The sequence below is a fragment of the Salarias fasciatus genome, chromosome 5, assembly GCF_902148845.1.
Source record: "Salarias fasciatus chromosome 5, fSalaFa1.1, whole genome shotgun sequence".
Taxonomy (NCBI): Eukaryota; Metazoa; Chordata; class Actinopteri; order Blenniiformes; family Blenniidae; genus Salarias; species Salarias fasciatus.
In genome coordinates this window covers 26,148,787-26,169,063 of record NC_043749.1, presented here as the reverse complement: position 1 = coordinate 26,169,063, position 20,277 = coordinate 26,148,787, and the positions used below count along the sequence as shown (strand labels likewise).

Sequence of the window (20,277 nt, the reverse complement as noted above, 5' to 3'; positions counted from 1 at the left end):
AGAGAGAGTCAAGGGGGAAAAGAATAGCTCAGTAGGCAGGAAGTGAGCGAAACCGAGACAGTGAGGTTCTTTATGACAGATAATGTGATGTGTATCGTACAGCGGGCACAGCCGTTACAACTCGATTATTGAGTCTATTTTCATCAATTACGTGATTGAGGCCATGAAGTGATGTAAAATCATAGCTTGTGCACGGTTTTTAAGGATAATTGCAACCTTGCAGCAGGTTTACGTGTCTGTGTGCGTGCGTGCGTGTGTGCGTGTGCGTGTGTGTGAGAATAAAAGCTTTCTTGGAGGATATTGTCTACAGCTGTATAAATCACTCCTGAAGACTGATTTTATTGGTGTATCTTTGTCGGAAAAAGTTAAATCTGACATTCAGTCTTGGTGATTATGTAGAACTTGCCAGCTATTACCAAAGTCCATACTCCTTTTTTTTTTTTTTGTTTTTTTTTTTGCTATGCTCGCTGTGTCTTAATTTGCAGTATTGACGCTGCTCACTTTTCCCTTTGTCATCCGTCTCGTTGTGCGTCTGTCTCTCTATCATTACACTGCATTGATTTGAAAGGCTTAATTTCTGCGGGCCATCTCAGACTCTCGGACTCCACGGATCAATAATGAAAGTGGGATCCCATCAAGTGACCCTGAAAAAATGGAGTCAATAGAGTGGAGCAGAATTAAACCTGGTGTGCAGCCATGGGCAGTTCCGTTGATTCCGGTGGTGTCCTTCTCGCTAGACAACTTGCCTCATTGAACTTCTGTGACTTGTGCATCAGCCTGTATCCAAACACAGAGTGAGGCGTCCTCACTGGCAGAATAAGGGAAAAGGTCAACATGAGGCATACATCTACTGTAGATACGAGGTGGATAAAGCAATATTTCACCTGTTGAGGAAATGCTGAGGATCAATACCTGTGTTTTTTTTTTTTTTTTTTGCGGCTTACACATGTGCAGACATGTCTCATGTTCTATATAACACCAAAAAAAAACAAGGTTTAAAGATTATCATGACAATATACCTGAAACACTGCTCTACTGTTTACATCCATGAATATCACCCATTACTCACTGGTGTGTGTGTGTGCAGCGCCAGACATGAGTTCTGAAACAAAACTTTAATTTGTTGCCAGAAATTACCCTTTAGTGTCCACAAAAATGTATTGCATGGCCATATTATAGTATTTTGTGGAATAAAATTGCTATACCGCAGCCATAATTGAAAGTTTTATTTCAGATGTCATGTCTGTAGATGTGTACTGTGCATTCCTTCTGTGAGTCAATTTCATATGCATGTGCAGCTAATATATCTCATCCATTACAATCAACTTCGGATCTTTACTGCAAATGAGTTTGCTTTCCCACCCATCTGCATAAATGTAAGTGTGAGTTCCTATTCAAATTTTTACTTTAGGATTTCACGTACAACATTCTCAGCTGAATATCAACCACACCGCGCCCGGCAAATGAATTGGTCTGCTGCAGAGACCATTAACTTAAATTGCTTCCACTTTGTAGCAAAGCATGTAGGCAATTTGGTTTAAAGGAATAGAAATACTTCACCTGAAATGTTAACCTCAAGTATCCTTGACATAGATGGAGGGTGACGTGATGTTAGGTACCAGCTACGTTCTTTTTATATTGGAGTTTCAGTATTCATAACGTTGAAATATTGGCCTCTATTACTGCATCTTAATGGTGTGTTAATTCCAAAGTCTTTGGCCTAAATGATAAATTTTGCGTTTGTTGGTTGCGCTGTAACTAAACAGCATGTTGGTATTTCTCTCTGGGGAACACGCCGCTCATTAAACCCCACTGAAAGCATTTTGTAATTACTATTTTCCAGACAGCAGTAGGTTCTGAAGCTCACGTACAGGAAACTGCAGGAATATCCAGTCAGTGGTTATTGTTTTGTTCATAGCAGGATTAAAATGTTGGCTCTCCTTGAGGCTGTAAAGCTCATTACGGTGAAATAAACAAGAGGCTGGAGGGATGCGGGATGAGGAAAGGCCTGTGGGCTGGATGTTAGTCCTGCTTGTCGTAGATTTCTGTCTGCACTCTCTGCTCTGTCGTTACTTTCTCCATAATAAATAAAGAGTATATTGGCTTTGGTGTAAAATGTGAGTCCTCCTTTAGAAATAATTGAGCATCTTGACTTTACTGCCATGCAGTGGGATAATTAGGCCTTGCTGCGGTTGTTTTGAGGGAATTGTCATCACTCTCACACGACACGGAAAATACTTCAGCTTTCAGTCGGTCAGTCCACTGGAGACTCTCCTCCCAGACTCCAACAATATGCATTTAAGATAAAGCGATCGCTCATAGACTGCTGACAGTGAATTAAAGCGTCAAAGATGCAGGCAGGTGCTGTTCAGAATGAACCACATTGGCAATACAGCGCTGAGGAAGAAGTGCTGAGTTGCAGCGAACTGTCTGGATGCTGCCGTACAGTTTCTGTAATGTTTGTTAAAGCTGCCACACTCCATCATTTAGTGCTTTTAAAACCGCTTTTTCAGCCGCAGTAGGTTTCAAAGCAGACATAAATGAATAAACTGCATACTACATCAGTATTTTCCGAGCTCCCATATTTTTCTCGTTTTCACATTTGACAGCAGCAGAAACACAATTTCGGTAATTCAATTTTAGTTGTATTGCGCCCAAAACAAGACAGTCGTTTCAAAACACTTTTACAGAGACAAACCCAATGATTGAGCGAGGATAGAGATGGTGGAAAAAGAAACACTTCTTTTTCAACAGAAAGAAACCAGACTCAGAGGTGGAAGCAGATACAACCATGTGATTGCTTTACTCTAAAATTTGACCTTTTATTTGGAAACCAACCCTAAATACACCAAAATGTTTATTGAGATCCACTTTAGATCCACTAATGTTGGTAAACTCAATTAGCTGTGCTCAAGAATAGTGATCAGCTGTTAAAGTCTTCACATATTTCACCACAAAACATCAATTTATTGTTGTTATTTCTGCATTCTAATTACGTAATTGTCAATTTATACTCAGACCTTTCTGTGTCAAGTTTGCATGTTCTCTCTCTGTGCATGTGTGGGTTTTGTTGGGACAGTCCAGATGAATGGAAGGATTTCATTTCATAAAATCTGCTTTCAGTTGGTACATTAAACCTTTATTATAACACATCATTTAATGTCAAAATGTGTATTTCACATTTGCATTGCGCACTTACCCTGAGGTGCATTAACTGGCTCAGCTCTACACTTAAACCTGACAGTGTACTTAACCAGGTGTTCCTGTGTCAGTCGTACGTATTCAGCTTCTTCCACTGATCAGTAGCTTCGCTCTTCTCTGCACCACAGTGAAATAATAAGGTTGAGGTTGGTGTGACGTTCGTCTCTTGCTCTCTGGCATCCGGCTCTGTTCAGATTCATGTTTTCAGGCGGCGTGTTTTGGCTCTTTGAAAGGTCCATTATGCTGTTTGAGGGAATTAAACGAAGAGGCTACATAGGACACAATAATTGTCCATTACCATACTGACCTAACATTGCATGCTTTTTATTCTTTTTTTTTTAGAGGCATTGTGTTGAGCAGCAGCTAATATGCTGAGCGAGGACTGACTGTATCATCTCAACACTGTTTCCATCACATTTTTGTGATTTAACTTGCTGTATGGAGGGATAATGGTAAACCTGAGTATCGTATAATGAGACTATATCCCTGGTTGGAGTGCAGGCCTTGGAGTTTGCATGTTCTCCCTCAAATGAACTCTGTTTGAGTTCAATTGGTGACTCTGATGTAGTGGCGCCTCGTCCAGGGTGCATCCTGCATTGGCTTGCAGTCAGCCGGGATCAGTTCCAGCCTCCTGCAGCCCCGAGCTAGATAAATCTGTATGGAAGATGGATGGATGGTGGCGCGTAAACCAACTTGCTCAATTAGTGCCGCTGGAAGTTGCCGTTGAGCGAGGGCCATTCATTTTGGCTGAATGTGTCGGTGTGATAACCCTGCTGTGTGTTTAATCACGTCTTTATACTGACAAATAAAAGGCGACGCACTGAAACAACCCCACTTTTTTTAAAAGATATATCACAGTTATCAGAGTGTCGCCCATCTTGTCGACGCGGTTATCGATCGAGGAAAGTTAAGACACATCCTCTGAGTGTTTCTCTCACAGATGGCCGGCTCCTAATGAACCAGAATGACGAGCCAGATGTCTCCGAGCTGCCACCACACAATGCTGAGTGAGGTTATACAGAAGGAATTCTGCATGCATTTTTAATTTGATAGCACAGCGATGAACCGGTAGTGTACATGCTGTCTGATTATAGGTTGAATTGGATTTCAATTATTAAACAGCAGGAGTCAAATTGGTGACTCTGGTGTGATTATGGCTGTGTATGTGTGTGTGTGTGTGTGTGTGTGTGTCTGTGGTGATGGACCGGGGCTCTGTTTGAGGACGTATGCTGCTTTCATCCATAGTCAGCTGGAACTAACTCGAGCTTCCCCATGGCTCCATGTCGGATGAATTGGTGAAGAAGATTAAATGGGGTTTAACTTGTTCGATTGTAGCACTGGGAAGTTGCTGTTACTGTAATAGATTATTCATTTTTGGTTAACTGGTTTTGACTGGCTTTGTGGTGATGAGGTTTGTACTTCTACCTGCGTCTGTCCATCTCTCTGGTGCTTTTATCCGATCAGAGGTAAAGAGAGACAGACGTCATAGAATTACCACAGGGAGAACATGCAAACTGTACACAAATGCCTGGACTCAAGCCCTCTTCTCAGCCAGAGACAGGTGGGATTGGATCCTCAACTCCAGTCTGTATAAGGGATGAATGGATGAATGGTCAAATGAAGTCGGATTGAAGGCCCCTGATGAAGAACATTTCAGTCGCTGAAGCGCTCATGAAGTATTTGACGATGAGCTGCAGCTTCTCCATCAGGCCGGACTTGAGAAACAAGCCTCCACGCTTTGCTTCCTGCTCCCAGCTCTTGCTCGTCAGTGTACGGTTTGATGATGCACGCCGAGGAAGCCATCTGCGGTGCGTTTACAACGCCGTGTATGATGAAACGTCCCGAGCTTTTTTGCCCGGTTTGTGTTTTGGCCGGCAGCCTGCGCCGCTCCGCTCGTCTCTTTCTCTGCGCCGCTCCGTCTTCCCCTGCCTGATCTCCATCTGTCTGCCTCTGTGTGTTTACTTGTAATCTGCCTCGACGTCTCTACATCGCTCTGGAGCGAGTGGCGGCCCAACTTATTGAGAAGTTGATGTCAAACCCTGCTCATATCGGGTGCAGTCATCACTGGAACTGCAAGATGGCGTTTTAACGCTCGCAGCCGATTAATGCTACCGCCCACTGCCGTGACACTAACCGCAGCCTCAGTATGGATCTGATCTGCTGTGCAGCTGAGGAACTTTGTCCCTTGTACACAAACAGGCATCCATTTTCTGTCCCCTGTTTGAGCGCGTGTTCTGTCCAGTAGAGGGCAGCACAGACAACCAGGAGGCTAAATGGCAAACTCACCCTCCATTTCTCTCTTCTCTTCTTCTCTCCTCCAGGTCCAAAGTGTTTCGCGGGAAGAAAGTCCTTGGTGACTATGACATTAAAGTGGAGCAGGTACAGTCATATTTATTTTAAATTCCATTTGATTTCTTTTTCATCTGTGATGCTGCACATTCATTTATAGGAATGTTTTATAAAGTGACCCTCGCTTTTCAGTTTCATTCATACTGCAGATATTCTGGCTTCCCAGCAGGTGTATTTGCTTCAGTGATCTCCAGACGGCACCTCTGTTTCCTCTGTGCTTTCAGTTTTGTCCAAATATCTGCAGAACTAATGAGATTTCCATCAGACTCAGCTGCTGGGCGTCATGTCAAGATAATGAAGTTATCCTAATCAGCAAATATAAGCATGCCAACAGGTTAAACAAATTGATGCCGAGTCTGGATCAACATTATCATATTAATGCTTAGTTTAACAGGCTTAATATATCAGCCTCCAGGATAACTTCATTTTATTCAACATTGTTTATTCACAGAAACCTGTTTTGCAGTGATTCCAGCTTATTTATTTGTTTCACTTTCTTCTCAATTTTGTTTTATTTTTTTGTGAACAAGGTGTGATTTCCCAGAAGGGATAAAGAAGAATTAATAATAGCCTGTATAGACTGGAAGCAACTCATTAAACCAAGTAAATCACAGATTAACAGTGAAACTGTGGGATTAACTCCAAAGTGACACAGTTTGTCTCATAGCAAGTAGCAAACGTTGGTGAAATCCTATTATTTTTATATCAAATGCTTGATAAATGCTTTTCTTTTGAGAGTTAAAGCCACAGGATCAGCCAGTGAACATTTCTGATGTCTGGCCTCGTTTTACCTGTGTTACATTATTAGATTTACTACATAGATTTTTAAGGCAACATAAACTTGCAAACCTTCATGTTTTGATTTGTTTATATTTGTACTTTTAGACTATTTATGATCTGATATCTAATATCCTTTAATAAAACAGGTTTCATCTTGGAAACCAATTACATTCTGCAACGACAGTTCATATTACTCAGTCCATCTTAGATTTATGCTCCAGGAGAAAGATAGATGCAAATCAAAGGGAGAGTAAATGTATCATGTTGCTAAAACTGGTCCTGTATTTTAATTCAAACTTCCTGGTAACTGAGGTTACTGCAAGCTTCGAAGCAAAACTCAAGGCGTCTGCACGATTGTGGATCTAAAACAGATGACGCAGGATAAAATATATCAGTGATCTGAGGCAGTATAGTTATTATACAGCAGTCGTGGGATATGTCCTGCTCTGGAGCCTCATGTGGTCCTCTGGTTTCCCCTGATGGGCTGCAGGAGATCATTACAAAATCCACAAAATTAGATGATGTGTGGAATAACATTCATGTTTTTGGAAACCTCGATCAGCAGAGCTCACAATTGCGAAAAAACAGGCGGATTGATTGTTTTGGGTATTTTTTTTTTAAAGGGAAATTAAAGGTGCTGTAGGCAGGATTTTGCTAGTCAATGCTAATTTTTCTGTGTTTTCCTTGGATTAAATGTTAGAGTATCCATTGATAATCCTTTAGGAGTGTAGCATAACTGCACTACCGCGAGGGCGCAGCGTTTCCATCTGTCTCTGTTCTGAGCTGAAAAGGAATCTCGACAGCTCCAGGTATCTTTGACCAATCAGAAGAGCCCATGAGGCTCTAACCATGATTGGTCGAGGGGCGTTCGTCGCACGTTCTTGTGGGAGGGGCTTAACTTGCGTAAGGGCGTGATGTCAGAGAAAACAGGACAGGATTGGCTGTGCTGGGTTTCAAATGGCCATCTTAGATGGGTCAAATCGCCATCTTGCTTAGGTAAACCTAAGCAAGATGGCGGAGATGCGGAATCCTGCCTACAGCACCTTTAATACAAACTGGAGAATAGAGTGGACGTGTGTGTTTCAGGAATATGCCTTCAAGTTCAAGGACATAACATAAACAGGAGCTTAATTGAACCCATGCAACAAAATGTCTGAAAAAGTTTTTTTCCTGAGAGCTAGTGTTTATTCTTATTTAGCAGAACTGAAGTCTCCGACTGCTGCAAGGCAGTTTTCGTGTTTCCCTTTGAGGAAATTAATTTCCTCCCCCTGATATTCAGGGCGCCTTCTGATTCTGATATTCCACAGATGTGAGCAATAAAAGCGAGGTTTGAATCAACGAAATAATTAAGAGGCTCGACTTCTCTGGCTGATCTCAACAGATCAGTAAACGACTGCAGAAAGGAAGAAAAGACTGTGAGGGAAAATAACAAAACCGACTCAAAGAGAAGCTTTGTGAGGCAGAAAGACTTCAGATTTTTGCACATATAAAGACTGAATTACTAATTCCAGACTGGTGGAATGAAATTAAGGGAAGTGTTTTAGGGTAAATTTCATCATTATTTTTTTTTTTACAGTGTATTCTTCTCTGCACTCGTGTGTGTGGTTTCACTACAATGACAAACAACAGCGCCTACTCGTGGCAAAGTATTTCCTTGGAAACCAACACCGTTTGCAAAATGTTACAGTGTGAATGCAAAACGCAAATGCTAAAACAAGGAGTGTTCCTATGGAGTGTTGCTCTGTAAACTGAGCCTAATTTTGGGATTGTGATTTCTAACTATACGATGAGCTGGTCAAAGTTCAGGCAGGTCATTGACAAAGTGAAGTTTCTCTCACTTTAGACGGTTGATTACATTAAAGTTAAAAGTATATCATTTGATTTGTTATCATCTGTCTGTATAATATTTTTAGTTATTTTGTTGTTTTTTGGCTTGTTTGTGTTGGTATGGTTGGTGTTATTTTGATTTCTTCGGGAAACCTAATAACTTCATTTGTCTATTGTGATGGACATTCACATTCAGTCTAACTTACACTGGAAAATTATACCAGAACCTTGAACCTACAGGTAATCTGAGTAGTAGATGACACTTAATGACATATTGGCTGCGTTTCGACTCGCTCCTCTGCAGACAAATCCCTCTGAAGTATTTCTGTCGCTGCGTCTGCCTTGATTTTTCACTGGAGTTTCACACCAGTTAATAGATGCTGACAGTTAATTTGCAACCTCAGGATTCACCACAGACAGAACAGACACCGGCAGGGGCAGAAGTCTGCGACTTTGAGCCAAACAGACGCCCTCACTGTGTTTCCAGCCTCAACACACGAGCAATGTGCCTTGTTTTACAAGAGAAATCATACATTTTATGTACACATTGTGCCGTCTTGTGCAAATGAATGACAGCTGTGTGTCTGTGTGTGTTTGTACGTGTGCGCACAGAGCTAAATTGCTTTTACTGCTTTTGGGAAGGACATTTGGTAGAGGTGAAAGAAATGTTCGGTGTTTATTTTTCTCCCGGAATGAGTCACTAATTCGAGTGATGAAAATGAATAATGTGGCCGCCATGACAGCCGCTGTAATTCTGGAAGAGATTTGACTGATGCTGCAGAAGTGCCTGCCTGAAAGTCCTTGAACTCAGAGAATTATGAGATACACACACACACACACACACACACACACATAGAGTTTGTGCAGATGTAAGGTCAGTGTGTGATGAAGCTGTCCTGTCCTCGCAGGCTGAGTTCTCAGAGGTCAACCTCGTGGCACATTCGAATGGGACCTGCAATGTGGACATGCAGGTCGTCCGGGGCGGGACCAAAGTGGTCAGGTAAGACACACATGGAGGTGCGCTCACACACACCCTTCGCAAATACAAGGTTGTTTCTAAAATCAAGGTTTATCAATGATTAGGTCGATCACTTGCATATAAAGTAGCTCGATTCTCAATCCAGCTGTTTTTCTTGTGATGCCAGTGCATCATGGTGTAGTGTCTCGCCCCCTCAGCTCACACTTTAAATGAGGCTCTACAGATCTGATGAGAACCAATAGTGACCATTGAAAGTGGGTGACCTCCTCTACGATCCCCAGTGGGATCCAGAAATAACCCGCTGGTCCGCTCAGCGGTGCGCCCGCTTTTGAAATTAATTACCTGCTGGACCTTTTCAGTTATTTGAAGCAGCAGTAGTGAGAGGAGAAAGAAAGAGGATGTCATGCAGAGCATGTGAGTGAATTTCACTCCACTTTCCTATTACCGTAGTATCATGGACATTTAAATGTGTGGTCAGGATTACATAGGGAGTCAAACTGCCAACCCTGGGATCAGAAGATGAGCTGCGCTACCAGATGGACTCAGAGGGTTTGTGTTTCAGATGAATTCTTTCTCCATCTCGACCGCTCCAATTGAATAAGTAAACTTCCGCAGAAGCGTGATAACAACTCATTAATATCATTAATGTAGAGCAGGCACACGGGAGCATGGGCACATCGAAATCATTCAGGCTGATCAGTCCCTTAATGATAAATACATATGGCCCAGGAGATAGATGTAGCCCACCAGAGGGCCCACTGTCGACCTTCTATGCAAAGTCTAGGATTGACAAAGGAGATATTCAATTGAAAACTATCTGCAGTATTAATGGTTGTTTGTAATTTGTTCGCTTTGAATTTTGAGTCCAAAAGCACAAAAGGAAATGTTACAGCACAAAGTTCAATGCATTAGTGGAGAAAGTTATCCAACAGAATATTAAATTAAAATCAGAATGTGAGTTAAAAACAAGAGAAACGATGTAAAATGCAATACAGGAGACGAAGAGCGACAAAAAATGTTCAGAAAAAAACTTTAAATCCCTAAAATAGGCTCAACGCAGATGATATGTTAAAATAACATCTACTAATATAAGTTGTGAGAAGCCAGCTGACAGAATTCCTCTCAAAACCTCTTGAGGTTCCATTATTGTTTTTATCATTATTATTATTATTATTATTATTATTATTATTATTATTATTATTGTTATTATTATTATTATTATTGTTGTTCTATGTAAGTTTTAGCATCCTACTTGTACAATTCAAAGGCATAAAATGAGCTCCAGAAGGAGGCAGATAACTGACAAATGTCTAAAGTTTCCTTTTGTTAGAAACTGCAAGGATTTTTCCACAGCTAAATCCTTGTTTGCACCAAAATGTTGAAACAATTCTGAGTAAAGATTACTTGCAATTTCATGCAATGATCTTCAGCCTGCCACAGAAATAGATTTTCTTCACCAAATTTTAAAAGGTTTGCTAAAAGAATATGAAGTTCTCTCAAAAAGCACGAAGCACACTCGCTTTCACATCACACCATCTGACTTCACATTGATTCTTCTGCTTTTATGTTACAACGACCTACAAACCCAGAATAAAAGCACATTAATCTGACCCAACGCCCAGAAAACATTTAAATGACTCATAAAAGCGTCTCCTCTTTGCATTGATTTTCTTCTCTGGATTCATGCATCACTCCGTGGTCAGAAGCATCTTAAAGTTAATCAGAGTTTAGTTCACTGAATGTTATTAAAGGAAGCAGAGGCGTGTCTCCAAATGAAAATACTGTTAAGCAGAGAAAGACACAGTCGCACCACAAACCGCCCTGACACACACAAACACACACACACCCTTGTCCTGCCTGAAGACTTTCGCTCCCACGCCTCGGCCACAAGTGAAACCGGCAGGAAATGAAGTCGGCGGCATCGGACTCGTAATCAGAGCCTCTGCTGGGTGATTGTGCTTTACGAGGGGCTGGACTGCACACACTCACACACTCACACACAAATCGGCCGTAAACAGTGAAAAGATAAACAGGAAAACTTTCATTCACACAGTGATTCATGATGAGTCGCTTCAAAAGTTTTACTTTGCTACTTTCAGTCTCATCTCAAATGAGTTTATAGCACAGACTTGAGTCTGCCTGCTCGTTTAATCCATACTTTTTAGGTATTTACACCCAGCTGTCTGTTCCTGTCCCTGAAATCACCCTCCGTCCATCGATTTGGAGTCGGAGCAGTGATTTGTTAACTGCTGAGTGTCGTCAGGCTGATGAGGATCCTCCACACAGGTCTATTCTGTCTGCATAGATGCACATTTACAAGGACTGATGTTCAAGTTCAGACAACTGTGTAGAAAAGAAAAGACTCTGGTAAAAAGAAAGTACAACGAAGCTAGCTTAAGCTGTACTTTCTGAGCAATAATAATAATAGTATGAAATTTATCAACATAGACATAAAATCTAAAATCATAAAACAGACTAAAATGTTTGTAAAACATTTGACGCATATGCGTAGCTCATTTTGCTCCTCTGATATCCTCAAAGCAGTTGGGTTCATGCTGACTTTGGCTGGTCAGCATGAAACATTTGCTGATCTCTTTGCTTCATGTGTGCACGGTTCGCCTCCATATGCTGCTCCACTCAGCTTCGGGTCAGCCGGGGACTGAAAGTCCAGCATCGCTGAGCGGGCAGGGAGACTGGGAGACTGAGACTGAGACTGAGGAGAATCTGTGTTCATGGCAGGTTTTGTTTTTGCTAAATGCCCGTCGAATTTCCCAAATTTCCTTTGTTTTAAACACTGCATGCACTTTTTAAGCTTCTTTTCTATTCCTAATAAAACAATAAAGTAAGTAGAATGTATCTTTATAGCACCTTTTGCAGATAAAGGTCACACAGGGCTTTACAGCATTAAATGCAGAAACGGTTGTTGCATTGACACCTTTAATTGAAGAATTAATTTGATCTCAGTGAGCAGAGCCTGAATAAGAAACAAGCCATATATTAATTCTCCTATCAACTCCCAACAAAACCAAAAGGATCACCAAAAGGCCACAAGAGGAGAAAAGGATTAGAAAAACAAATAGGCTGGCACTGAGGAGCACATCACTGACAGTGTGGTTGGGAGGAGGGAGGAAGCGAAGCGCCGGCCTGGGGTTGGTCTCTCCTCTGCAGGCTGTCACATCCGCTCTGGTCCAGTCGGTGGGCAGCACCTGGGCAACACCTGCTTCACACAGACAATGAGCAGCGCCCTCCTCAGGCAGGGAGGGGAAAACTGATGTACACATGGGGAGCAAAGGAACACAGAATAATCCTTCATAATGAGCTCGGATCATAACTCTGTGGGAATACTGTCTACAGCTACAAATGAAATTTGTTTGGCGTCTTGTCTCATACTATCACTCAGCAACATTTGACTAATTTAGATTAATGTAGTCTTTCCTGTTTGTAAATTATTCTGTCAAGTATCCTTTTATTTCATTAATCATATATTCAGTTTTGTAATAAATAATTGAACGTGCCTATTAAACTTTCTTTCAGAGGGGATCCAATTTCAATGACATTTTTAAAAAAAAAATTCTAAAAGTAATGCAATAGTAACTTTGCCTAGTATTAGTTACTTATAAAATATTCTAATGCAGTTACTTTTTTGAAGAAGTACCTAATAACTATAGCTAATTACTTTTTTAAAGTAACTTGCCAAGCACTGCTAACCCATGTCTCTTGCTCTCTTGTAGTCTGTGCCCTCTTTTCTCTGTCTCTCATAGCCCCCCCCACAGTCCCCACCCTCTTCCTTTAAAAAGGAAGGTTTCCTCCTCTTTTAAGAGAGTTTTTCCTTTCCGCTTGCCTTCAATGTGAAATAACATCTACATTAAACTACTTCGTAATTCAGTTAAATGTGATGTACTTTATTGTGTTTTGTATAAAAAAAAGAACAATGCTGCATTAAAACCAATGAATTTTTGCCAACTCAGCCAGGAAAGTTCTAAATGACATCATCATCAAATTTGCATGGCTGCTCATTTGCATATCTAGGTCAAATTAGATGATAATGTCATTTAAAACTGATACATTGTTGCAACTCCTCAGTTTGGAAAGTCCAAAATTTTGTCATACAGAAAGAAGGAACCATATAGTTGCAAAGTGCATCGCATGGCGTGACAGAGATACAGCCAGAGAGCCCCGATCATTCCAAGGCAGCTTTTAAAGTAAAGACCTCTATTGAAATACATCTATTGTGTTTTATTATTCTCTTACAAATGTAGAAATGCTCTCTAGAGTTATTAAGGAAATTTAATTGGTGTCTTGTCTCATATTATCACACGGCAACATTTATTTCATTTAGAAAGAATGCTGCATTTCCTGTTTGTAATTTATTCTGTCAAGTGTCCATTGTTTCATTAATCCTACATTCAGTTTTATGATAAATAATTGACGTGCATCTTAAAGTTCCATTAAGAGGGGATCCAGCTTCGCTGACATATCTCAACACTTTTAATAAAGTAATATGTTTCTCACTTTGCCTAAGAATTAGTTACTTTTTTGAAGAAGTAACTAGTAACTATAACTGATCACAACTTGCCCAACACTGGTTAAGTCACACATTTTATAGATTCGGTTTCTGAATGGTTTTATTGAGTACCTATCAGTTCACTCTCATTTTGCAGAGGTTAACTTGGAGACCGTCGTCCGTCTGCTTCTAACCGTCATCAGCTGCATGACAGCGTTACCCGTACTGGTTCATTGTAGCTGCATATGTGATTCAAAAGAGCACCGGCGTTCACAGAGACGCGGCTCATCGCTGCGTGCTGAATGGATCCACAGCTACTTTCTGTTTGCCAGCTCCTGCGAGACGTCGAATCTCTTGCTGATTTCCTTTGTGAGGTGAACAGAGAGCCTCCATATGCTCAGCCATGCTCACGTGGACATCCAGGTCAAACATAAAGAGCGCTCAAGACTCCATTAAAGATGCTTCACCTCCTTTGACCGTCTTAATTCAGACAATCTTTTCCACATCTTAAAAGCCGAGGATGATTTTTCTGAGTTACTGTTCAGAGCAGAGTTTCTCAGTGGAGCTGCAGGCCAACAGAAGCACAGTGAGAAGCTCCAGCTGGGATCAGTGTTTGTTGCATTGCTGGCATCACTGAATCGCAGTATTATTGAGCCGAGCATTGTGGAGCGTCGCGTTCATCTCTCCTGCCGGTAATGAAGAGATTACAGTCATCTTTAATTGCTGTGTCCTCTCCACCACAGTCTTCTTTAGTCTGTTGAAGTGTCTGATTAGTATTCCCGTGGCATGAAGAGCTGGTGGCGGTCACACTGCGCCAAACTTTTCTCTCCGTTCTCTCACTGTCTCATTTCTTACAACTCTTTTCTCTCGGTCTGTCGTCACACTTTTCCCGCCCAACACACTCGGGAAAAATAACAGGAGTGGTGCCCGATCGCCGTCGGCCTTTCACCCAAACAAACCAGCTATGAATGTAGTTTTGCACCTTTCTCTGAGCTTTGTGTTTCTCTGCGACTCGCCAGTGGAGACCTCCACCTCTCAAAGAGCAGCATAGTGAAAAGAAAGCATGCTGGGAACATTTCTTCCCAGATTCATCTGTGTGAGTGGTGACTGAAAGTCTCTGACTTGCTGTGACACACAGCCTCGACTCACCTGCTGGGGAGGAATTTACCCAGCAGGATAAATAATTAGAGAGGCTGCTCTGCGCACACTTTTCTCCCTACAGCTCACGAAGCTCGAGCGCCTGAAATGTTAAGAGTAATGTTTAAATTTATCATTTCAATGATGCACGCATGGCCATACATTTCTGTTTCTTCCAAAGTAACTATGGCTAATTGATATAAATTAGCAACAGAATACATGAATAAAATGATTTTAAGAGTTTCATATTACTTACACATGAAAAACTATGGTATTTATTTCTACAGTCTTTATTAAAAAAAATCACAAAATAATTTATAAATCTCAGAATCAGGATTGTCATACAGCTGCAGTTGATTTTATTAGGCCAGACTAGTAAAATATGATCATGATAACTTTTCAATATTGATGTATCCGGGGTTTTTGGTGTGAAAAAAGTAAGTACATTGTGTAAATGTGACTTTTTACATAACCAGTGATGAGACTTTTTTTTCTCTTTAACATATTTGTGAGAGATAATTTATGCACTGAGGATCACACAGATTACACAATCAGCAAGCTTGAAACAATCCTGAAATCCAGCTACTTGTCTTCAAGCAAAACATCGTATTATTATTTCTATTGCAGAAACATATAATCAGTAAAACTAACCTGTGTCCCAGCTCCCGTCCCCTATTAGAGAGTGAACTGTCCAACGCTTGGTTAATTCGGCTTCACAATATGGACACTCAGCCGCCAAAAGCCAGTTGTCCCTGTGCTAACTCTTCTGACACGTTCTGCTAAAAACACCAAAAGTCAGAAGAATTCAGTTTCACTCTGCAGTAATGTTCCTCCCACAGGGCTAATTATTGCACCTCAAGGTGACTGTGTCGACCTTTGAGAGCGTCCACACCTCTTTCCATTCATATATGCACACGTTCCTTTAAATGTCACATTACAATATCAGTAAACAGGAAGTTGGCTTTAGCTGTGAAATAAGACCATCCTGATAACGGGATCATGTCAAACTGCTGGTAAATATTGTTTTCAGTTTGAAAAAATGTTGTTTTATAGCAATAAATTATGCAAAATGATGTTGAGGGAAAGATCTAATAAAGAACGATTCCATGTTTTTGTGTAAACAAAAAGCTTTACATTTCATTATTGTTACATTGCATTCATTCAGAGAAGAGGCGCAGATTGTTAACATATTTATTTAAATGTGATTTGTCTGGCCTGATGGTGAAGTTTTGAAATTTATGCTCCTAAAAAGTCAGAAGGTGGATCGATGAGTAGACAGGATGCCTTCTGTATTTTGACTTTTTTGTGCAGTTTTGACCTGGAAAAATTGCTAATAATATCATGTATATTAGAATATATATTAGTAAGCTTTAAAGCTCATTTGGAATTAATTTAAGTGATTTGACATCCTTTTATCCCACAGTGTAAATGGAGCTTGTATCTGTGGCCTTTTGTCATCAAGCATAATATAATGTTGAATTATGATTTTAAACACTTACAAGAGCAGTAAGACTAAAGTCCACCAGATATACAGTTCAGTTGATGTTGTTTGTTTGTTGTTGTTTGTTTACTGACATGTACTTTAAGTATCCATGCCAATTCGGTGTTGTTGGCTTCATGTCATGTTGTCACTTTCCGATCCTATCCTCCTTTGTCCTCAGTGTACACCCTCGATCTTTTTAAACAGAGACATGCAATTTAAAAAGAAAAGCTAAATTGAATTAAAACATAGTGAAACTAAGTGTCCAAAGAGGATTGTGCAAATTTCTAGTTCACAGTGATCCCTAGAAAATCAAATTACTGCGTCTTGTTTAAGGAGTTGTGTCATTTTAATTATGCATGTTGTAAAAATCACTGTAACATCTATTAACTGTCTCCAGGCTTCATTTACCCAGAAATCTCTTCTAGGATTAAGCGTCCAAGCACAGCAAAGAGTAATCCGTCCAAAACAGAGCACTTATTAGGAATCTGTCACAGATGATTATCTATTCTTAGAGAAGAGAACTGATCTTCAGTTTTGTGTGTTGAGAGCCACATTTATTCAGCTTCTTTCCCATTGTTACAGCTTTCTGGAAGCTGAATTAAAAAAAAAAAAGATTTTCGCAGATTTTTATTGTTTTCCATCCAAAAATACAGATCACCGCCTCTGAAAATGTAGTTTTCCATCTAAAACATCCAGATTCTGACTTTTTTGACTTTGTACAGAAAATTCACTCCTATATGTACATCTATGTACAGTGTATCTGAGTATAGATCAACCAGTGCTACCATTCTGAGGTGACACTTCACTTCTGTCTTTTGTTTTTCTTTTTCTAGATCTTTTAAGCCTGACTTTGTCCTGGTGCGCCAGCACGCCTTCAGCATGGCCCAGAACGAGGACTTCAGGAACCTGATCATCGGCCTGCAGTATGCAGGAATCCCCTCCGTCAACTCTCTGGACTCCATCTACAACCTCTGTGACAAACCCTGGGCTGTAAGTCACTTCAACTAAATAAACCTACAAACGCCGAGCCGTGGTGCACTGCCTGCACCGTGATTTCAAACATATGTGGTACATTCTGCAAGTTAAAGCCAATAATGCGTTTAAAGCGGTGCTGGACATTTGGAAAGGTAAAGCTGTTGCACCATTCTTATAATCTGTGTGAATTATGAAATTTTTGTTTCACACTCTTTATAATATTATTCACTTGTCTGACATGATAAACACATTATGTCCATTTTCATGTTTGTTGTGTCTCTCCATCAATCCAGTTCTCCCAGCTGATCAATAATCAGAAGAGGTTGGGTCAAGATAAGTTCCCGCTCATCGATCAGACTTTCTACCCCAACTACAGAGACATGGTAAATATATATTTTATACTTACACTCACACACGTTTCTGCAGTTATTTCACAGCACAAAGACACCAGACAACAATTGTTTAAAAAAAAAACGAAAGTGAGCTTCGGAGATCGACAGATTTGCTGACCTGTGAAAGCTGATCTAAACCGTGTGATGGCCCCAGTAGAATCCATTCAAAACCAAAGCTTTCATGTTTCTTCTACTTGTAAAATGTGAGGTTTGCATCTAATCTTTAGTTAAAAGAAGTGCAGTGGAGCCCTGAAAATGTTGTGATTTCTCTCAGAGAGTAAAAAGTTTTACCTTCAACAGAAACACAACATGTGACACACTATCCATTGGATAGACATAACAATGCACACAGTGGGAAGGTCCCTGTCATGAATCTGGGTTGGAAAGGTGTTAAAAAATAGTAAGGAGTCTTCTCAAGAGGAAACAGAACTAAAAGTCAAATTATGCCACAAAGAAGAAGCAAAATTCAAGAAGCAAACCGAACAGATACAGTGAAGGCTGAGAACTGAACTTAAATACACATAGGGGAGTGGAGAGACAATGAGGCACAGCTGATAGCAATCCACCATGTCCAGGGGAGGCGAGGGAGCTCAGAGGGAAACGATGACAAGAAACTGAAACCAGCACTAAAACAAAAACTACATTAATCAGGAAATTCTGGGTAAAAAAAAAAAAGCAAATATGTAGGTAGAAAACAGATGAAAAGTTCCAGCATGTCTCCGTACCCCTTTACCACAATTTGTTACACATTTTCATTGTAGAAAATATAATTGATGCCATCATATAAATAATCTGGTGTGCTAAACTGCTGATAGAATACGAGCGTCGCAGGGGGTCTGAGGATTTGTTATAATCAGGGTCATCTTACATCTGGACAATAAAGTCATTGATACGTACCAGTAGAAGAATATTCTGCAGCAGTAGAAACGGTTGTGCTCATAAAAGTCCACATTCATTTTTTTTTTTTTTTAATGTTTTGATGTCTCACTGTGAGCAATAAGTCAAGTTTTGCAAAAAGTGTCAGATTCAAGTTTCTGAAGATGAAAAGAGAGACAGTGACACGATTTTCCACTGAGACATTTTATATACAATCTTTTTTGGTACATGGAAATAGAAAACTCTATTTAGACAGGAACAGAGACATAAATACAAACCCAAATAATTCTTCTTCAATATAAAACAAACACAATAATGTTGAACACTTCACTGAAGCCACACAGTCCACCATGCAGTAATATTGTGTCGCTAATGCAATTACATGTGAATATTAAGCTACTTTTATGCAGTGTGTCTCTCTAATTCCATGGATTGCGTTGTTCTGAGGCCGTGTGTGATCCTCACTTCCAGACTAATGCGTGACTTTTCAGTCAGAGTGACTTCAGTGAAGTAATCCAGTAACAAGACAGGGGTCAATTCAGGTTTTGGGTCTTTTATTAAATGCTGACTCGTTATATTACGCAACACTTTAATCGTTACTTTTAAGTTCATCCGAGAATATCAGTAGTTATGTCTTCTTTTTCTTTTGTTAGCTTCTTGTGCCAAAGTGACACCTGAGGAGAATGTACTGGCTCTTTTAGGGGCGTTCAGAATGAGTGAATTGAACCTTGTCCTGTTACGGAGTGTTTCCTCTAAGGAGGAGGCGTCTTGGCTTCTACAGGTGGCAGTGCTGTTGTTAAAGCGCTGGATTAGATTTTTGGCACAGGAAATAGTACAGAGTTCAGCCGAGGAAACTAAAAACACACACACAAATAAAAAAAAATCCACAAGATAAGAATCCCTACGCTACAAGAGAAGTGTGGTTAGCCTTTAAAATGTTAATTTCCATTGAAATACAATATTTACACGCTGAGAGACTTGATTATTTAAGACGTATCGTCGCATGTAGCTTGTGTGTTGGAGTGTGATCAGTATACAGTACAGTGTGAAGGTTTTAGGCACTTCAGAAGAGATTCTCGTTACAGTCCTCACTCCGCCTCGCTTTCTTTATGCACCCTGATCCCAAAAATACAAAAAAAAAAACCTTTTCTGAACCACAACGAGGACAAGCACAGATGGTCCGGCTCCCACAGGGCCGCCGACACGACGGAGTCAGTCCAGGACAACACAGAGTCTCAATCCACACAATTTACTGTGGCAGGTTCCACCAGACCGGGGGTGTCAAACATAAGGCCCGTGGGCCAAAACTGGGGAACACAACACAAAACTGATCGGTCGGGGAAAGCTTACTGCCTGTGATGTAGCATTAGCATCCGGTCCACGTTTGATATACGCTGCAGAAATCAACACACAGTCTAAACAGATCCCTTCAAGGATTTATGCCAAGAAAAAGTTGAAAGTTTGATAAATATTTGTAATTTTTAATGCAGCAAAGGAAATACAAGCTGAGAACAGATCACTTTTTGCTGTCATTTGTAATATCAGCTGTCATTTTGCAGACTACTTGTTGAATTTCTGTAAAAAAATTCAATTAATTCAATATTTGTGAAAAGATAAGTGAATGTAGACTTTTGAGACACCCCTGATGTAACTTCACAGCCAGATCAGTAAAAATCTCTCAGCAGATAGACTAAAAAAACAAAATGATGCTCACATCAGACACTGATGACAATCTGTGCGTGCAGAATCAAAGACTAAGTGGCAAAGAGGTGTT

The 20,277-nt window shown here is 40.4% G+C and overlaps 1 protein-coding gene and 1 long non-coding RNA gene across 2 annotated transcripts in view; both read left to right on the top strand.

The window, feature by feature from the left end:
* Window positions 1-20,277, top strand: part of LOC115387892 (synapsin-2-like) — a 109,679-nt gene that overhangs the window by 60,902 nt on the left and 28,500 nt on the right. The window contains exons 2-5 of the mRNA XM_030090791.1: window positions 5,523-5,580; window positions 9,066-9,157; window positions 17,094-17,250; window positions 17,529-17,618. Of these exons, the coding sequence (XP_029946651.1) occupies window positions 5,523-5,580; window positions 9,066-9,157; window positions 17,094-17,250; window positions 17,529-17,618 (397 nt within the window). The remainder of the gene's footprint in view (window positions 1-5,522; window positions 5,581-9,065; window positions 9,158-17,093; window positions 17,251-17,528; window positions 17,619-20,277) is intronic.
* Window positions 9,429-15,582, top strand: LOC115387896 (uncharacterized). Its single transcript, XR_003931442.1, has 3 exons — window positions 9,429-9,440; window positions 10,897-10,898; window positions 15,510-15,582. It is a non-coding gene; the product is annotated as an uncharacterized LOC115387896 (long non-coding RNA).